This window comes from Neltuma alba, unplaced genomic scaffold, assembly GCF_004799145.2.
Source record: "Neltuma alba isolate B1F8T4 unplaced genomic scaffold, ASM479914v2 tig00011593_pilon, whole genome shotgun sequence".
In the NCBI taxonomy this organism is placed as follows: Eukaryota; Viridiplantae; Streptophyta; class Magnoliopsida; order Fabales; family Fabaceae; genus Neltuma; species Neltuma alba.
Window position 1 is genome coordinate 85900 of NW_021636245.1, and position 18476 is coordinate 104375.

Here is an 18476-nt window from a genome sequence, read left to right on the forward strand (position 1 = left end):
CATGCTAAAACAGAGCAAAACCACCCATAATGTAACAAAAAACAGAGCATCCATCATCATTCTACCCACCCACAATGAAACCCCAACTTAAATCACCAACCCACACCAAACAAAAGCACAACTTTTTTTATTGAGTATCTTGATCATATTAGACAAAAAACAAAAGCTTTGCAATACCTAAAGGTAAAAACGAATTTCTAAATTCTAATATCCAAACACAATCTGTCAAGCAAAATGCAGAGAAGAGTAGGGGAAGAAAGTTTCAAAACCTGAAAGTTTGGAGATATTGAAATGGAAACTCTTTGGAGTTCACTAATAGTGATGAGAAAGATGCTTTATCAATGGCTATTTCCTTCTTTCTCCAGCTCTTCTCTCCCATTAGTAGCAGCTTTAGATCGTGCAGAAAATATGAGTGCCCTTTCCTTCTACATTGCTGGGCAATAATGTCTTTTTAACATTCTTATTATTGCAGTTAAGTCCCTATGGGACTTGTGATTCATTATCAAATTTCAGGGGACTGTTTTGTAGTATAATTCCTTGTGTGGGACCTTAGTGTCATTTTCCCAAATATATAAACTGTAAAGGGGCGTGACTTTCCGGTCAAAAAAAAAAAAAGGGGGCGTGACTTAAATGCAAACCGACCCGAATTCCGCCCCGCCCGCATGGGGGGCCACTGTCCGGCCCGTTTGAACCACAGTTTTCCCGTTCGAAGTTAAAAAATAAAATCATGTCGAATTGCCCGAAGAGAAGCTTCCTCCTCTCCGCTTCAGATCACTCCCTTCAGTTAGACCTCTGTGATCGTCGTCGACTGTGACCGGTCTGCGTGCTTGGTTACGAAATCCATCTCTTCTTCTTCGTGAACATCAACTTAGCAATTTAGGGCGTGGAATTCGAAGAAGAGGAGGAGTCCACCTCCCCCAGATTTCATATTTCGCTCCTGCCTTTGGTTTTGGTTGATTGTCACTGCCCAGCCTCTACTGTTCCATAATTCACCTCTTTTTGATCGCCAGAAACCAGTACCAGAGGGTAATCTTCACCACCAGCCTTTTCCACTGCCACTGGACCGCTGGTAAGTGCCCTGTTGTTTTGATTCTGTCTGTGGTGTTATGATGTAGCGTGTGTTTTGAGTATGGAATGAGAAAAAGGCATAGAGAGACGGGGTCAATGCTTTTCTTTAGAAATTGTCAGTTTTTTCGATTGCTTGCCGTCTGCTGCTTTGATTTTGTGGGGAATGGATGGATTTATTCCCCTCTTTTCTGTTTTTTCCTTACTTCTTTGGGGTTTTATGATAGATGGTCTCAAATTAATAACTTTGAAAGGAAATGTCATTCCCGATGCTTTCATCCCTGCCGCGATTTGCTGCTGTTGTTTGTGGATCGCAAAGTGGGGCATGATAAGAACATTTTCACCAACCAATCTGCTAGATAATTTTGATTCAAATGCGTCTGAGTTTAATCTGAAAGACATATGAACACAAAATGAACTTTGAAGGTAGTGATTGAAGCACATGTTGGCTTGGTAACATGTGAAGCTCCTGAGGAAAGAGATCAGTGAGTAATGTTTCGGTGCTTGAAGTTAGTGTGATTTTAAGTTTTCAGCCGTGCTTGCTCAACAGATTTAAGCTTATTTGACTATCACTTCCCTTCTGGCATTCTCTCACAGAACAGAATGACGTTTTGTAGAAGGTCCAATTTAAAGTCACAAATGATGATTTTGAGCTAGTCCTTTTCTTTTTCTTTTTTGGGGTTAAATTTTGTATTTTAACCCAACCACCAGGATGTAACTTCCATTTTTTTAAATCCGCGATGCTATTCAGAGACAAGTAAAACATTTGAAGATGTTCTGTGTCTTATTTTCTTCCAATAAGAGACATGGGAATTGCATTTGCGACAGCTCTGAATTTTTGCCTTGCCGTTGGCTATGTGATTTATTCTCACAGGTACTTGTGCACTGACTCAGAAGAAGATTGATCTGCTGACAGCATGGTGGGTGATGTTGCTTTTCCTATGTTTCAGTTCTTTACTGTTTATTCATTTTAACCTTGGCTGGTATGATCTCATAATGATTGTGCACCTCTTTTCCCACTCTTCTGAAATATGAAAATAGAATTACCTTCTTGGAGCTTTCAAGCCAGCGTGTAACATCTTAATCACATTCAATGATGGGAAAAGTCGAAAGCAGGTTAGCCGCTCTTTAAATTGCTTAGGGTGTTACCTTAAATTATTTTATTAGAATTATCAAAACTTTATTGTACAATGTTACATCTTATCACTATTTGAATGGCGTGACAAAACTTCCCATTCCTTATATTTTAGTGACCCATTTGCTTCTTGTGCGGTTGATAAATGTCTGTATCTACACATTTATATGATTTTCCTTTTCTATTTTTGTGATTTTTCTTTTGGGTTTGAAGGTTCCCTTTAAAAAAGAGAATGGTCAAACAGTCACTGCCCCACTTTTCCAAAGTCAAGAAAACATTGCTGGGAAGGTATTTTATTTGTTGGAGTCTTTAAATCAACAACTTTATGTTTGCTGTTTAATAACTCTGGTTTTTGTGTCATGTTAACCGTACTACTTGAACTTTTGTCCATGGTGCGTGTTTAGATTATAATCGAGCCCATGCAAGGAAAGAAGATTGACCACAATGGCATAAAAGTCGAACTTCTCGGACAGATAGGTTAGTCTTCAGTGAGGAATGTGTTTCTATTGTTTAAATAGATAAAGAAAAGTATGTAGAGTGTGGCATTACTTGTTCATGTACTTTATTGATCCCTGTGCTCTTCACTTCATCTATTGCTAGGCATGGGATGATAGCTTTAATCTAGTGTATGACAAGCTATGGTCATTTAGAGTTGTCAGCGGATTATTATTTGACAAACGTTTGTTTTCAGCATAAAGCTTTAACTGATGTCCTTTTTATTCAAATAACTTTACTATTTGAATCTGTATATAGATTTGACGAGAGTATTTATTTTGTGAATTATGTTAATAAAATTTGATTTAACTGTTAACACAGCTTAAATTTTGTTGTGCTGGAAATAAATCATTCATTCATAATTTAATTGAACATATGCAAATCATTCACTTGTGAAACGCAGTATGGAATCTTTCATTCTTTGTTTTTCTTGACCAGCAGTATGAAGCTGACCATAAACTTTGCTTGATTATGCAGAGATGTATTTTGACAGAGGAAACTTTTATGACTTTACTTCCCTTGGTGAGTGATTTAGTATTCTCTATCTTTGGGTGAAAAATATTTTACATGGTTTTACGCAGCTAGTTTCAGTTAGGAAGGAGGACTTTATTCTAGTTAGTATTTCATCTGTTATTCATCTTGAAGGTGAATGAATTGAGCGAAATGTCTTATAAATTTGCCTCCAATTATTTGTTATTTTCCTTGCTTCCTTTTTGCAGTACGAGAACTAGATGTTCCTGGAGATATTTATGAGAAGAAAACTTACCCATTTGAGTTTTCCACGGTTGAAATGCCATATGAGACATATAATGGGGTAAATGTCAGGCTTAGGTATAATTCCTTGAACCTCGCCTCCTTAAAATTTTATACACGTGCTTTCATATTTTGGTTATAATGGAGGTCTAAAGAGCATGTGCATCTGCTTTTTCTTTTTTTTTGACAATCTGGTACATCTCTGGTGGCCTGATGTGTTATGCTGGATAAAATTTTGTTGTACATCAGGCTAAAAGCAATGTTGAAGGAATCTAATTTCACCATGCATAATAAGTAATTATGGTATGGTACCATTGTATACCACCGGGTGTCAATTTTCAACATGTATTCTGGTTTACTTTTACCTTAGTGTCATGGCTTTGAAATTGAGTTGTTGCATCAATGTTAGTTTTTTTTTCATTTCTCAAAGTTTTGCCTTAACATTAATAGGCATTCCATTAATTAGCTGCTTGCATGCCTTTTGTGGGCCCATAAATGTTTCTGAATGTCAAAGGTTGGATGCAATTTAATGTCCCTCCTGCTTAGTAAGGAAAAAGAACAAGTTTGTGCAAATACGATTGGTGATTGAAACATATATAAAGAGAATGATGAGATGAAACTTGAATATGAGATGCTGTGACCCATTTGTACATTTACATTTTTCAGGTATGTTTTGAAAGTGACCATCAGTCGTGGTTATGCAGGAAGCATAATGGAGTACCAGGATTTTGTGGTAGGACGTCTTTTTGTAAAATAAAACTTTTCCATGATCCCATTTCATCTACTCAAGTTGAGATTGATTTTCGTTGATTAGGTCCGCAACTATTCTCCACCTCCGGCAATTAACAATAGCATCAAGGTGAGATCATGACGTTTGAATTTCCAAATTGTTTTGCTTAATTAGATCTGATGGAGGAAATCCATCAGAACCCCTTCATTGTTGGCATGTTTACTGAGTGAATAGCAGCAAGTGCTACCAATTCATTCTCCAAACTCTTCTTTATTCAAACAGAATAATAATCCTAACCCATTGGAATTCATTTGAAGTAAAGTTGGTCATTGGTCTGTTGTCTTAAATCTTGCTAAAATTGCCGGTCTTTTATTTTCAAATCTTATTGAGGTTATGCATGGTGCTTTTGCTATCATGTGAACTTTCTTTTCCTTTATTCTCTGAAAATTTGATGGCTGCGTTTGTTTCTTCAGTATATTTTGCTTAAAATTAACGCATTATACCTGGGTACAGATGGAAGTTGGAATTGAAGATTGCCTACACATTGAATTTGAATACAACAAAAGCAAGTAAGTTAAATGCTTTCATCTGTGATACAAAAAGCAGACTAGATAGGTCAGTTTGACAAGTTAAACTGGGAACTTCAAAATAAGCTGTTTGGTCCAAATTTATAAGCATTGTCAGATTGTTAAATTCAACTGAATATATACTGGATGAATTCATCTTGAACTTGGTGAAATGTGTGTACGGGCTGGGGTTCTTACGACCAGTCCTGTAGTGGTAGCATTAACGTTGCGTATTCACCATTGTGTCACAACTTGTGGAAGAACAGGGGAAAAGTGGTTCGAAGCATGCAAGACATCTGCCAACTGGTTCAATTGGTTTGGGTGTTAATAATCATAAATTAGTTATAAAAGAGTATAAATGATAAAATGACTCTTCTGAATTTTGTTAGTTTATTGGGTATGAAAAAGTTAAGTTACATAAAAGTTAAAATTGTGAATTTTTTGTCATTGTATTTATACTTGAGAGGCTGCCTTTTGTGGCTACTTTTCCATCTTCAGTACTGGCTGTTGTTTTTATAGATGGAGAGTAGTTACAGCTTACATAAACCCATCTTATTTGGTTGGTAGCCATTTAAAAGATATTTTTCTCAGAGATAAAAAGCCTCCTCTGGGATGATATTCACGTTCTGGAAAAGAATCTTGAACTCATTTGCTTATACCTGAAAGTTAAAAGGAATTGTAAACACGGATTCATCTTGTAAATTCAGGTATCATCTGAAAGATGTCATCATTGGCAAGATATATTTTCTCCTGGTAAGAATCAAGATAAAAAATATGGACCTTGAGATTAGGCGTCGGGAATCAACAGGTTCAGGGGCCAACACCCATGTTGAGACAGAAACATTGGCGAAATTTGAGTTGATGGATGGTGCTCCTGTCCGAGGTATGTTGAGGAGAATACTACTGGCTTCTGCTCACATTTTCCTGTGATTAGTTCTCCATTGTATTTAAGAGAAATTTTTTACCCCAGATATTGATTAGACCCTCACAAAAGACATTTATTTTCTTAATAGATGCACAAATTAGTTATACACAACATCTGTTGATAATAACTGTTATACCTGGAGAAACACACACTGGAGTGGATTATAATGAATAACCAATTTGAAAAATTGATTACAGCTAGAAGACCATGTAATATCCTAGAGCAACCATTAGTTTCCGAAATAAATTACTGTTAGTTTTTTCTTTTTAAATACTGCTTAGTACAGGCCAATTTAAGCAGTGGCTCTGATTTTTATTTTTGCAGGTGAGTCAATACCGATTAGACTGTTCCTTAGTCCCTACGAGCTGACACCAACTCATCGCAACATTAATAACAAATTCAGTGTGAAGTACTTCTTAAATCTGGTGTTGGTTGATGAAGAGGACAGGCGATACTTCAAGCAGCAGGAAATCACAATGTATAGGCTGCAAGAAGAAACTTCCTGATTGATCATCGTACAGGAATGGGTTATAGGCGTAACGAGCATAGAAGTAACGAACACTATCATGAACTACGAAGAGCTCTGAGATTTAGCGGACGTTCACTTGAAACCCTTTTTCGGGGGTACAAAGTCTGGTTTTCTAGCTGACTAAAACATCTGCAAATTATATGTACATTGGTTGGCAGATCAATCATCCGTCTCTTGATGCAGTTTTGGAACATTTGGGCATACATTCCATTAAAACAAGTTATCTCTTATTTGTGCTCTAAAGTGTGTTGTGACCAATATTATATACTTTTTAGGTTTCTTCTACTCCTCCCGGTCCAATTGATGTTATTATACACTGATTCACGGTGTGATGTTTCATTGTTTTGTACTCGACTTCTGTCACTAAGAATCATCCGTGCCTTCCGCATTCCTCTTTTCTTCCCCACTTTTTACTGTGATAAATGAAGGGTGGTTTGGTATCTGGTTTGTTTGATCGTGTATTCTTACTGTACTGGATCCTTTTTACCAAAAATAAATAAAATAAATAAAGACGTTATTTCCATAGGTAAAACGCTTTGTCTGTGCCACTTTATTTTCTGACTTTATTCTGATAACAGAAAATAAAAGCCGATGAAGACAACAACAGGACTAATGGCTTTAAGTTAAAAGAGTAAAATATTACTTATATTTAACTATTAGTCATTTACACATGCTCTTACAGTACACAATTTGAACCATACCCCTTATACGTTGCCTATATCTGGATCCAAGCTCGTTTGCCCATTTCTTTGAAAGCTCTTAACTGACCATCCAATTAGACCGCATCATTATTGAGGAATTCATGTTTATCCTAGCCACACGCGAGCCAATATGATGTAAAAATTCTAGTCAACAAGTGTGCTGAAATACCTCTTTTAGTTTTATAAGTCGAGCGATATTTCGTTTTTCTGTTTTTTATCAACTTTGAAAATGCACATATTAACTGAGGTCAAAAAGACAATTCATATCACTAGAGCGCTGAAATCCTCCCACAGCTCTGTCATCATCACAGTGTAATTTACGTCGTAAAATTTATACACAGATTGTAATTTAAGGAAAAAGATGATTTACTAGAAGCTGAGAAATTCAGACAGAACCAAAATGAGATGCTTTCCCGCCAATTAAGGAGACAGGGTTGCTCTCTCTCTCTCACGCACACACACAACTCTTTAGCCTATACGTAGTATAGCAGTAGTTTGAATCTAATACCTCTTAGTAACAAAAAGAATACTACAAAGAAACCTGTGAAGTAGTAAATGAAAGACGTTGGTATCTATCTTCCTTGAACAAGGCCACTGAATACTTGGCTGTTCCCTGCTAGAGTTGCTTCCCACTCAATAGAAGACAGGAGGATCTGTGAGAGCGAAATCACAACTTGTTTCATATCAGGTCTTAAGATGGGATCATCATCCACGCATTGCTTTGCCAGCATGGCCATCTATGCACAGAAACACATCAAGAAGAGTAAGTCACTAGTACAATAGAATCTATTGCACATTACTGTACCTTGAGGTGTGATTTTCAAATAAATGGAATTAGTTGAGTTCATCACTCACAAATATACCAATATTCTCTTTTCCTCCTATTGGAAGTAATCCTATTCGAGACATTATCGGACAATAAATGTGGACACCTCTCCCCTTTGATTCACTTCGTTGTGGGATATTAACCCCTTCTATCAGACCCAATCCCCGTTGATCACAAATACACCAATATTTGAATGGAAAAAATAAGATTTGGACCTTTTTTTTTGTCCTCTGGATTGACAATATTAGACAGCCATATGGTATGGATTCCTCTGTGTGTGTTTTGGACAGATATGGATTAATATTCTGGCGTTGGAAACTAACTTACCTTAAATACACAATCATGGGGATACAGGTCCATCATATTAGGATCAATATGAGTTCTCAAACTAGACATGCTCATTGAGTCAGGTGAGTTCCTAAGAGCTGCCAACATCTGCAGTTTCACAAATATGAAGGCAATATCTCATAAAGCAATTGCAACAGTACAAAACCACCACATGCCATCATAAATGAAATATGAAGGTGCAAAAACAATACACAGAACAAAGAATACTTGCGTGAAAATAATGCAGCGCATCAAAAGTTACAGCTAAGTACTTAACAATTTCTCACCGCTGCAAATATGTTGTTTACGTTTATAATCGTGCATTCGTAATCATTTAGCAAATAAACACTTCATTAAGGCAACTATCAATTGACGAATAACCTAACTCTTGATCCTTGAAGCCTCCATGTTCATATATTCAAGAATCCTATTCAACAGAAGTCTCCGTTATTCTATAAAATCACACAATACTATGTTCGTTCTAAGATCTGAAACTGTACTACTGACTACAAAAATTCCATGAGAACTTTTGACTTCTTTGGTGAAGCAATGTGCAAATGTAAGAGTATGAGATTCTGCCACACGTATCGCCAGATTCAGAATCGTGTCTTGTGAGAAAAACAGAACTTACAATAGATACAAGAGAACGTCTCTCAGGATTTTTTGACCTTGTGCCTTCTGTCCGAATAGTGGCCTCCTTCCCTGATATTATCTCAAGAAGAACAATTCCAAATGCATAGACATCACTTTTGGTCGTTGCACGGCCATCACTCAAGTATCTGTTCAACATCATCAATAACAAAAGTATTCTTTTTATTTTCTACCTTCTTGCTTATGCGAGAAGAAGAGTTTGAACTTTGAAGAGTTGTTTAATCTGAAAAGGAATATTTCTTACTCCGGTGCAAGATAACCATATGTGCCAACAACTTTGGTAGCAGTAATTTCTTCTTCATTTGCTTTCCCAACAAGTTTTGCTAAACCAAAATCTGAAATCTAGAGAGAAGGAAATTTGTCACAACATAAGAAACTTGTAAAAATTTAAAAATCTGAAATTGATTTAATAAAGTTTAGATGTGTACTATATACTTTTGCTCTAAAGGAAGCATCCAGTAAGATGTTGCTTGTCTTGATATCTCTATGGACATAATTGGTTTTGGTGTGCTCATGTATGTACTCAACACCCCTAGCAGCATCAAGTGCTATCTGGACCCTCATGATCCAAGATAGTGGGGAAGAACCTATAAGCAAGACAAAATTTTCTTACAAACAAGATGAAATCTAGGCATGAACTCAGAAGCATTAGTTTTACACTTAAGTGATGGTTGATATTTTCCAAACCAGTGCATAATCTTACCCTTAGTCAGTGGATCATGCAAATGGCTTCCAAGTGAACCCTTCTGGGCGTATTCATAAATAAGGAAAAGCTCATCATGACTAGTAGCATAGCCGATCAATTCTACCTTGAAAAAATTAACATAAAAGAAAAGGACTCAAAACATTTGTAGTGATGCAAGAAATTAGCTGCAAAATTAAATCATACAATATACATCAATCCAAAAAAACATTTACCAGATTTGCATGATGAGCCTTGCCCAGGACCTTCATCTCTGACAAGAATTCTTTAGTTTTTGTAGCAGTCATTCTTTTAATAGCAACCTCCTAAGAGGATTAAAATAAAATGAAGAATGGTATGAGAAATATGCGTGCTAGTACAAGAGCAGGCTCGAATTGGACAACTACAAACCTGGTCACGAAGGAAGCCATAATAAACAGAACCATAAATACCATGCCCAAGTAGATTTGAATCAGAGAAACCATCAGTTGCAGAAAAAATCTCTTCATACGTGAAAACAACAGGGTTCTCCACTTCAAAGACATCAATTCCCAAAGCTGAAACAATAAATATAACTTAATTGCGTGCAATTTGAATTTTAGAGAATCAGTTATAGTCTTTTGTGCAGACAGGAAGAATAGAACCAGTTTTAACATGGAAAAGCCGGATACCAATGAAATTTCGTAATAGGACCACATAATTTACCTATTATCTAGAAGCCCTAATACAGACCCGCATAATCTGACTGCTAAGTTTTAAACAACGCTCAACATAGACGCACTTGGGAATGGGGGTTGATTATCAGTTTGATACTATCTCTTGCAAAACTCAAGTACCCCAAAAGTATGGTTTCGAACCAATTCCACCCTTCCAGTGATATCTGAGAATTAAATGTTCAACGAAGCTGAAACAAAAGTTATTAATTTGGTGACACCAATTTTCCAAGACCAAAATAAGGTTTTCGTTTTGTGTTGTTCTCTTTTAAATACGGTCACTCTTACTTGTCGTGAGAACAAAACAATAAAGAACTTAGATCTAATAGTAGGTTAATTACTTGAAACTTTGGGGGCCGTGACCTGCTTGTTGCTGGATTCACGATCATATTGCCTTTGTTCCACAGGTTTTCCCTGTATGTACCTTCCTGAACCACAGCAAAAGCTTGGATTTTGAAGGATATGAAATTTGTGAGGGATCTTTCCTTCATCATCTTTTTCATGACTTATCCTTGCTTCAGCAAAAGAATTGGAGGATCTCACACAGAAATAAAGAATTATGCTTAATATTATCAGGGCAAGACCAATCCCTAGACCCCCAACAATCCATACGTAGGGTGCATGAGCATGACTGACTTGGCTAGCTGCAAAAGTAAGTCATATATAAGTGCATGTTTTAATTGTTGGCTTTTCTTCAATAAAAACATTGAGATATGCACAAGGATTTTCATGGATGTCAGGATGCTGCATGAAGAACTTTGCCCTGCGTCGGAGGATTTGAAGCTAAGCAATAGGTATCAGCATAATAATCTCCTTTAGGATTTGAATTGTAAAATATCAGCTTAAACAAAGAGTACAGCAAAGAAGAATGTAAGCTGCAACCAAATGAAAGTTTCGATTTCTACTAATTTGTATACACACATACCCAGGTAAAAATAAAAGGACAAATAATACTCCAATGTTCAAGAGATATGTTGATCCATACCAGAAACGTTTTCAATAGAAGGGGCAGGAACAGGAGCTGCAGAAGTATCATTCTTTTGCACATATGGCTCACCAGGAACTGCAATGCATTGAAAAATAATAATAAAAGATCATATCATAATTGATGAATAAACATTAAAGTGAACTGACAACTCGCTGATATCATTTATACACGTAAAACCCACTGGCAGCTTAAAAGAAAACGGATTAAAGAAGAAATACACAGACTAACCCGAATTAAGAGGTATATAATAGAGGGAACCCACGGTGATATTATCAGGATTGTTGATGCCATTTACTGTCTCTATATTATCCATACTAACTCCAAACCGACTCGCAAGAGATTCAACGCTATCACCTTCTCTAACCACATAACTCATCATATAGTTCCAGGGTCCACTGGAGCAACCACAAAACAATTTCAATGTTATAACGGCGCCTTTTTCTGCCCTCCTCGTGGTTTTGGGCAAGAAACCAAGCCCATCATAGGCCTTTATCACCAAATCATGCACCAACGCTTCATTAGATTTTACAGTATAAGTGGTTCTGGATACGTATTTTTTTGTATCAGCGGCACACGAACAGTTCTTTTTGATAAATAAGTAGTCCCGACCGTTGCCTTCAACAGTAATGTCTTTAGGCAATACATCAAACATGCTCTGAACCAAGGCTAAGGTTTGATTTGGTTGAGGCTTAAAAGCCAAGAAAGAAGTGCAGACGCGGGCTGTGTCCTTACAATCCAAGGGTGTGTTATACGAAGAAAGGGATTGGAGGTGAAGGAGGAAGAGAAATAAGTGGAGCAAATACAAGTGAGGTCTCCACAAAAAATTCATAATTTAAAATCAAGATACTAGCCTATTAAGTGTCTAAATGATCAAAGAAAAAAAAGTAGAATCACAGTGAACTTGAGAGATGGAAAAGAAGTTTGGTCCAAAGAAAATTGACCAAGGTGAAGGAAAATGAAACTAAAAAGGAAGAAACTTGATCCAAGTCAAATAAAATTTCGATTCAATGAAAACCATCGGAATCCCAAAGTCAGCAAAAAGCTTGAAACAATACAAATTTGATAAAGACTTGCAGCTCTAGAACAAACAAAACTCTTCCTTTTCTTCAACAATTTGATGAATGCTGATACATGAAAAAATACTGAACAAATTACACACAGAAATAGTAAAGATATGGTAAAAGGGGCATATGGAGAAGTGGTAGGAAATGGGTTTCTGCTAAATTTAGCAAGCAAGACGGAAGGAAGAAGAAAGGAATAAAGCGACTTGAAAACAGAGCATTTGATTTCACGTTATACACAGACTAAGCAATACTGCTTACTGAAAAGTGAGAAACAGTGACAAAAGAAAGCAACCTTCGAGAGAGCAAGACTTGGGGGAGCCACCCACCTGGTACCACTAGAGTGGCAGATATTTAGATTTTTGAAGGATATTTGTTTCCTCTTAGATTAAAGCACCACTCGTTCCGCTGAAAACACGAAATATCGCTCTTGTTTATCTACCATAGCAAGCACGTCAAATGAATTACTTTGTTTCGAAAAAACTGAAGTAAACGTTGAATTTAATCTTGGGGAATGAAACTGTACAATTCTAGTCTTTATATTTTAGCGCGAACAACTGTTAGAGGCATGAACTATCATCTGGACGTTTCACAATTGATAAACCGTCTTTCTCCTGTACATGTCAGATGAAGGGAACATTTTGTGTTTTACCCATAATTCATGAATTTTCGTGAAGGAAAATATAAATGGAAGATTAGAGAGAGAGAGAGAGAGAGAGAGGGTGGGGATGGAGTTCGGTGAAATGGAGGGAAGCAAAGAGCTGGCAATTGGCGAGGGACGGGGACAGGTTGGTGGGGCCTACAAAAAAGTGCTTCACAAAAAATGAAGCAAGGGAAAAAAAAAAAGAAAAAAAGAAAAGAAAACTTGCCGAGTTAATTCGATGGGATAAAGATAATTTTATTAGATTAGATTTAAGATCTTATTATTAGGATATAATTTAGATTATTATGTTAAAATTATTTTAATTTATTATTTTTTTATTATTTTAAAACTCTGATTAGGATTAGTATTTATTATTATTACTATTATTATTTATTTTATAAATATTATTAGGATTGTCAGTTATAATGAATTTTAGATATTGATTGAATCATTCAAATTACAGTTTTTCTTTCAATTCTCCTTCTACATTTCTCAGTCTTGTCTAGGGAATGTTTGGCAACCCTCAAAAATATTTCTAAGAAGTATTTTTTTTATAAAATGAGATAAATTGTTCTATATATTTATTTCATAAACCGTAAAAATATTTTTAAAATCATAATTTAGTTTTCCTTTAAACATTCCCAATTCTCCAATTCTCTTATGCTTTCTCTGCTCTGATATTTATTTCTTTTCTTTTTTGGTTTTACATCACTTTTCCGTGGCACACTGGTACTTCCACGAGTCTGAGACAGCCGGGTCTTAAATATCAGATTTAATTAGTACCACTTAATAAATTCGTTGACTCTTCAACTCGAAAATTTAATGAAAATTTTCCACAATCGCCACTAGCCGCACCTGCCCCGGAGACAGCTGTGCAAGATATACGACGCACAACTATTGAGCCCCCACAAATCAACCAAACTTGCTAATCACTGGACCGAGTTAGTTAATTTAAATAGCTTTGGAAAACTAAATTTAAAATACTTGAATTATATATTAATTTAGAAACTAGATAAATTAGTTTTTAAAATAAATACTTCTTTATATTTAAGATTAAAATTAACTTCCTAACTAATTCTTATGTTTAAAACTGAAAGGAAAAAAATTCAGAGGATTTTTTTATTTTTTTATTGGGTTAAGGTATATCAGCATCTGACTTATTTTTACATCTGAACCCAATATTTTAAAATATTTTACGATATATTCAACACCTTGAAGTTTTATTTTTGTGTGTCTAAGACTATAAATTATATTTTGGTGCGTGAAATGTTTTTTATGTGCATCCAATACTCTAAGAGTCTATTTGGATCAGCAATTAAAAAAGTAGTTTATTGAAAAAGTGAAATTAGGTAAAAATTAGATTGGATAAGCTGAATTGTGTTTAGATTAGAATTCAGAAAAGCTAGTTTGCAAAAGTGAAATTGGTAAAAAGTTATTTGGATTATAGTTAAGTAAAAATAAATTTGGTTGTAAAATGACCAAAATGGGTATGAGTTTTAATAAATAATGAAACATAATTAAAAAAATGATTTCACATAATACAATAAAATTAAAATAATTTAATATGAAGAAGTCAAATTAGTGAGTGAAATAAATTTTAAAATTTTAAAAAAATCATTAAAAAATATTTTAAATATAAAGGGAAACATGAAAACATAAAAGTATAGTTGTAGAAGCACATTTAAGAATAAAAATATATTTCTAACTTATTTATTACTTTCAACTAATTTTAACTGATTTTTTGTTATCTACAAATTAGTTATTTGAGGCTTATAATAAGAACCAAAGGAGGTAATAAATTTCTTAATTTTTTCTCTCTCCATGTTTCAAAAGCTAGAAGTCATAAGCTGTTAATTTTAGCTTATAGCTTATTGTAGATTTTCATACAAAAACCAGATTGCCCAATCGCTCAACCAAATAGTATCAAAATTTGCAATCAGGCTTTTCAGGCTTATAAGCCACTTATTAGCCCTGAAACGTTAAGCCAAACAGGTTCTAAATTACTTTTCAGTGTAATTTTATGCCTAATAATTTAATGCGCATGATACACTAGAAAAATAATGTAAAATGCTGAACGCACCCTAAAAAAAAAACTTAAGAGTACTAAGTACATTAGAAAATATTTCAAGATACTAGATACATTTTAAAAATATTTTAAGCTATTAGATGTCACCTTTCTAATTTTGAATGAAACATTTTTGAAAGTAGTAATCATGATTGAGGAGCGTGTGATGCTAAGCCTAATCAAACCTAATATTTTGGATGACAATACAAAAGGAGGAGCCCCATCTTACGTGGGTTATTGCACGTGAATTTTGATTCCCAATATCATCAAGCACCGTCACAATCCATCAGCTTGTCTGTATTATGAATATATAAAACATTATCCCTTCCTTTTCAATTTTATAAGTAACTTTCACTATTTTTACTATCTATTACTCCCTCCGTTTCTTATTATAAGAGACGAATAACCGAATTACATTGATCAAAAAAACAGTTAAAATTAGTTAAGAACAATTAATATGTAAAAAGTATAATTTTTTTTCCAAAAATACCCTCATTAATAAGGAGAGAGAGCATGAGAGAGAACAATAGTAAATTCTTAAAAGAAAGAGAAGTGGAAAGGAGAGAGAGTGTTAGTTGGAGACAATAAATATGGGTAAAATAGGAAATTAACACAAAAAAGTAGAGACAACTTTTAAGTGTCTCTTATATTTAGAAACATACTATAAGCATCAAATGTCTCTTATAATAAGGAACGGAGGGAGTATTTCTCTACTACTTCATTATCTTTCTACTGTCTATTTAATTTTGTAACTCACTTTCACTCACATTTATGAGATTGATTATCCATTATTTCTCATTTGAAAACAAGTATAACCTATATGTAAGAATATACCTGTAAATAGAACATATCATTGTGTTGTGAGACAAATGAAGAAATATAATTCTCATTTTTTTTGTCTTCATCTTTTCTACTATACTTTTGCTGTTTCATTTCATAAGAAAACCATTACTATTAATAATTAATATTGATGGCATAAGATTTACATTAAAAAATAGTTCAAGTCGCAAAATATAAAACCTCAGTTCTCCTTATTTCCTTCGTTAATTTTCACGCATTTTGTCTTCTACCTGTAATTCTCTCTCTTCCTCCAGGGGTATTCTAGAAAATTGACATACAATTTTTGCAAAATCATGACAAATAATTAATTTTTTAAAAAAAATTTATGAATTAGTTAACTAGTAGGAGAAGAAATATTAATTAACCTGGTTAGGTGGGAAAAAAAACTGTGATTGGAAATCATGCTACCAGAGTTTTGATGTTTGGTAAGAAGATGCTGGCAAGAGTGAGGTAGGATTTGACAAAGGTACAGAGTACATGGCTTTTTACAAAGCTGAAGTCTCTGCGGGACAAGTAATCTGAGCAGGAAGCAAAATAGGTCCCCCCCCCCCCCCAAAAAAAAAAACACTTCCTTCCTTCTTTGTGTATCGAAATTGCTTTGCAAGTTGGACTCACACACGCGTAGAAGAGTTTAGATGAAGCTTTTATGGTGACATTAAATGAAACATCTATATTAGGAATATTTCTTGTTAATTACCACCGGCCACCTTTCTTTCACGATCGTGGGCTTCTTAAATGACCCTGAAGAGAGTTTAGCCTAAATCCAAGGTGTTCAATTAAACACCAAGTCCAATGGCAATTTTGGGTCTGTGCACCTCAGACCCAAAATGATTCTCAATCAATTCAAATGTTAAGACCCGCAAAACACAAGTATTTGTGTTGGTTTCTATTTTCTACCATAAGCATGAAGAATGAGTTTGAAGATAGACTCTTTTAATCTTAGAAGCAGTATTTCTTACTCCGGTGCAAGGTGACCATAAGTGCCAATGATTTTGGTGGCATTAATATCTTCTTCATTTGCTTTCCCAACAAGTTTTGCTAACAATCAAGAGCGAAGGGAATATATGGCCACTGAAAGCACGTTACACACACATACATGTATGTATGTATGAAAATGATTTAATGAACATAATGGGTTTTGGTGTGCTCATCTAGGTACCTCAAGGCCCCTAGCAATATACATGGACCCTCTTGATCATAAGAGAACAAAAGATAGATCATGTGAATGGCTTTCTAGTTTGTTTGGTCGCTAATACTCCTCTGGTCCTAAATATAAGACCCTTATACACACTAAAAAAAAAGTCTTATATTTAGGATTGGAGGAGTATTATGCAATCATGTGTATTGATGCATAAACTCACCCCTCATTGAATGGCTTTCTAGTGAGCTCTTCTGATTAGATCGAAAGGGATCGGTTCAAACCCAGTCAATCGAGCAAAACTAGTCATAGATAGTCTCGCTTGACTTGGGTATATTTTTAGACCAGACCACGGGTTAGATCCTAACCCTATCTGATATGACCATTGTGCATCATATTGCAAAATTAGCAACACCTCTAAAGTATTATTAAAGGCACCACAATCCACAAAGAAAAAGTTGCACTTTACTACCCAAAGCGCTACTATTGCTACCATTTTCTCAGTAAAGAGGCAGCGCTTTGTTAATGGGCGACTCTTCCTAACTATGATGTAATGTCCAGAACCAATATCATTTTTGCAAGAGCTTGGTTTCATTTCCCCACCCCTTACTAAATGCCATTTTCCAGAACTCCCTGTGCTTAACTCAGTACATATTCAACGTTTTCATATGTGGTATTAGTGGGCTTCTGAAATGACCATGAAGTATGTGTGGCCCAAATGTTAGTAACAAAGCCCAATGGGAATTGAGGATCTAGATGGCATGGGCCCAGAAAGGATCTCAACAAATTTAAATAGGCTCTCTTTTTTTGGGACCTAAAAACAAAATCATCTGCCAACCAAAAAAAAAAAACTTTCAAGGTGCCAAAATTTTTTAATAATAATAAAACAAGAAAATTGTTAAAAAAAGAAAAATAATATAGAAAAAAACACAAAATCCATTGTGTGCATTTTTCGTTTTTACCCGACAATTGTATCTAGAAGCAGTAAGACTTTAATTTAATAGTATATATTGAATTTGTTTGCACTTTATATGATTATTCTGATATCCCATTTTTATATACCTGTGAATATTCAATTATTAATTAACGAGTTATGTAACTCAATTGCTTTAAGCCCTATGTTATATATCGCCCGTGAAAGGTGTAAAAATGATGTAAATATCCTCCAAAGATAACACTTGTTCCTAATTGTAATTAAGTTCCGTCTTTTTCACTCATTACTTGTTTTTTTTTTAGATCATTACCTTAGTTTTGTAGCTTCATATCTTCAAAAAAATGATAAAAGATAAAAGGAGAGATTCAAAACATTGCAGACCTTAGTTTTGTAGCTTTATATCTTCCAAAAAATAAAAATAAAAAGATAAAGGGACAGAAGCAAAACATTGCAGAAAAGCAGATAAACATGAAGAGAGTCAACTCCAAAGCTCCGTGTTCAGCTTTAGCATTATTATTTGTTCATATAGTGTCACCTTTAGTTGGTTTTCTCATCCGATTAAAAAGAAAATAAAAGGAATAACTTTGGGGTTTAATGATCCCCACATATTGTAGGGTAGTGGTGCATAATGCCCCTTCTCCCCATTATTCTTGGCATAGAATTGTCCTTTGATAAAAGACATTCTACGAATTTATGCTTCCTCTTTCAT

At 34.9% G+C, this 18476-nt stretch overlaps 2 protein-coding genes across 2 annotated transcripts; one reads left to right on the forward strand and one right to left on the reverse strand.

The window, feature by feature from the left end:
• Positions 1–757: 757 nt before the first annotated feature.
• LOC114715494 (vacuolar protein sorting-associated protein 26A) lies at positions 758–6652 on the forward strand. The gene is made up of 12 exons (XM_028900363.1): positions 758–1069; positions 1940–1985; positions 2107–2181; positions 2414–2488; positions 2605–2677; positions 3173–3217; positions 3415–3526; positions 4115–4181; positions 4263–4307; positions 4692–4747; positions 5452–5627; positions 5994–6652. Exons 2-12 carry the CDS (start codon positions 1983–1985, stop codon positions 6173–6175), a joined length of 909 nt encoding a protein of 302 aa, XP_028756196.1. The 5' UTR covers positions 758–1069; positions 1940–1982; the 3' UTR covers positions 6176–6652.
• A 511-nt stretch (positions 6653–7163) lies between these two features.
• LOC114715499 (lysM domain receptor-like kinase 3) lies at positions 7164–12726 on the reverse strand. Its single transcript, XM_028900367.1, has 11 exons — positions 11315–12726; positions 11084–11161; positions 10440–10742; positions 9797–9942; positions 9622–9711; positions 9407–9512; positions 9139–9290; positions 8948–9045; positions 8684–8831; positions 8053–8160; positions 7164–7636 (listed from the first exon to the last, which is right to left on the reverse strand). Exons 1-11 carry the CDS (start codon positions 11913–11915, stop codon positions 7472–7474), a joined length of 1995 nt encoding a protein of 664 aa, XP_028756200.1. The 5' UTR covers positions 11916–12726; the 3' UTR covers positions 7164–7471.
• Positions 12727–18476: the final 5750 nt, after the last annotated feature.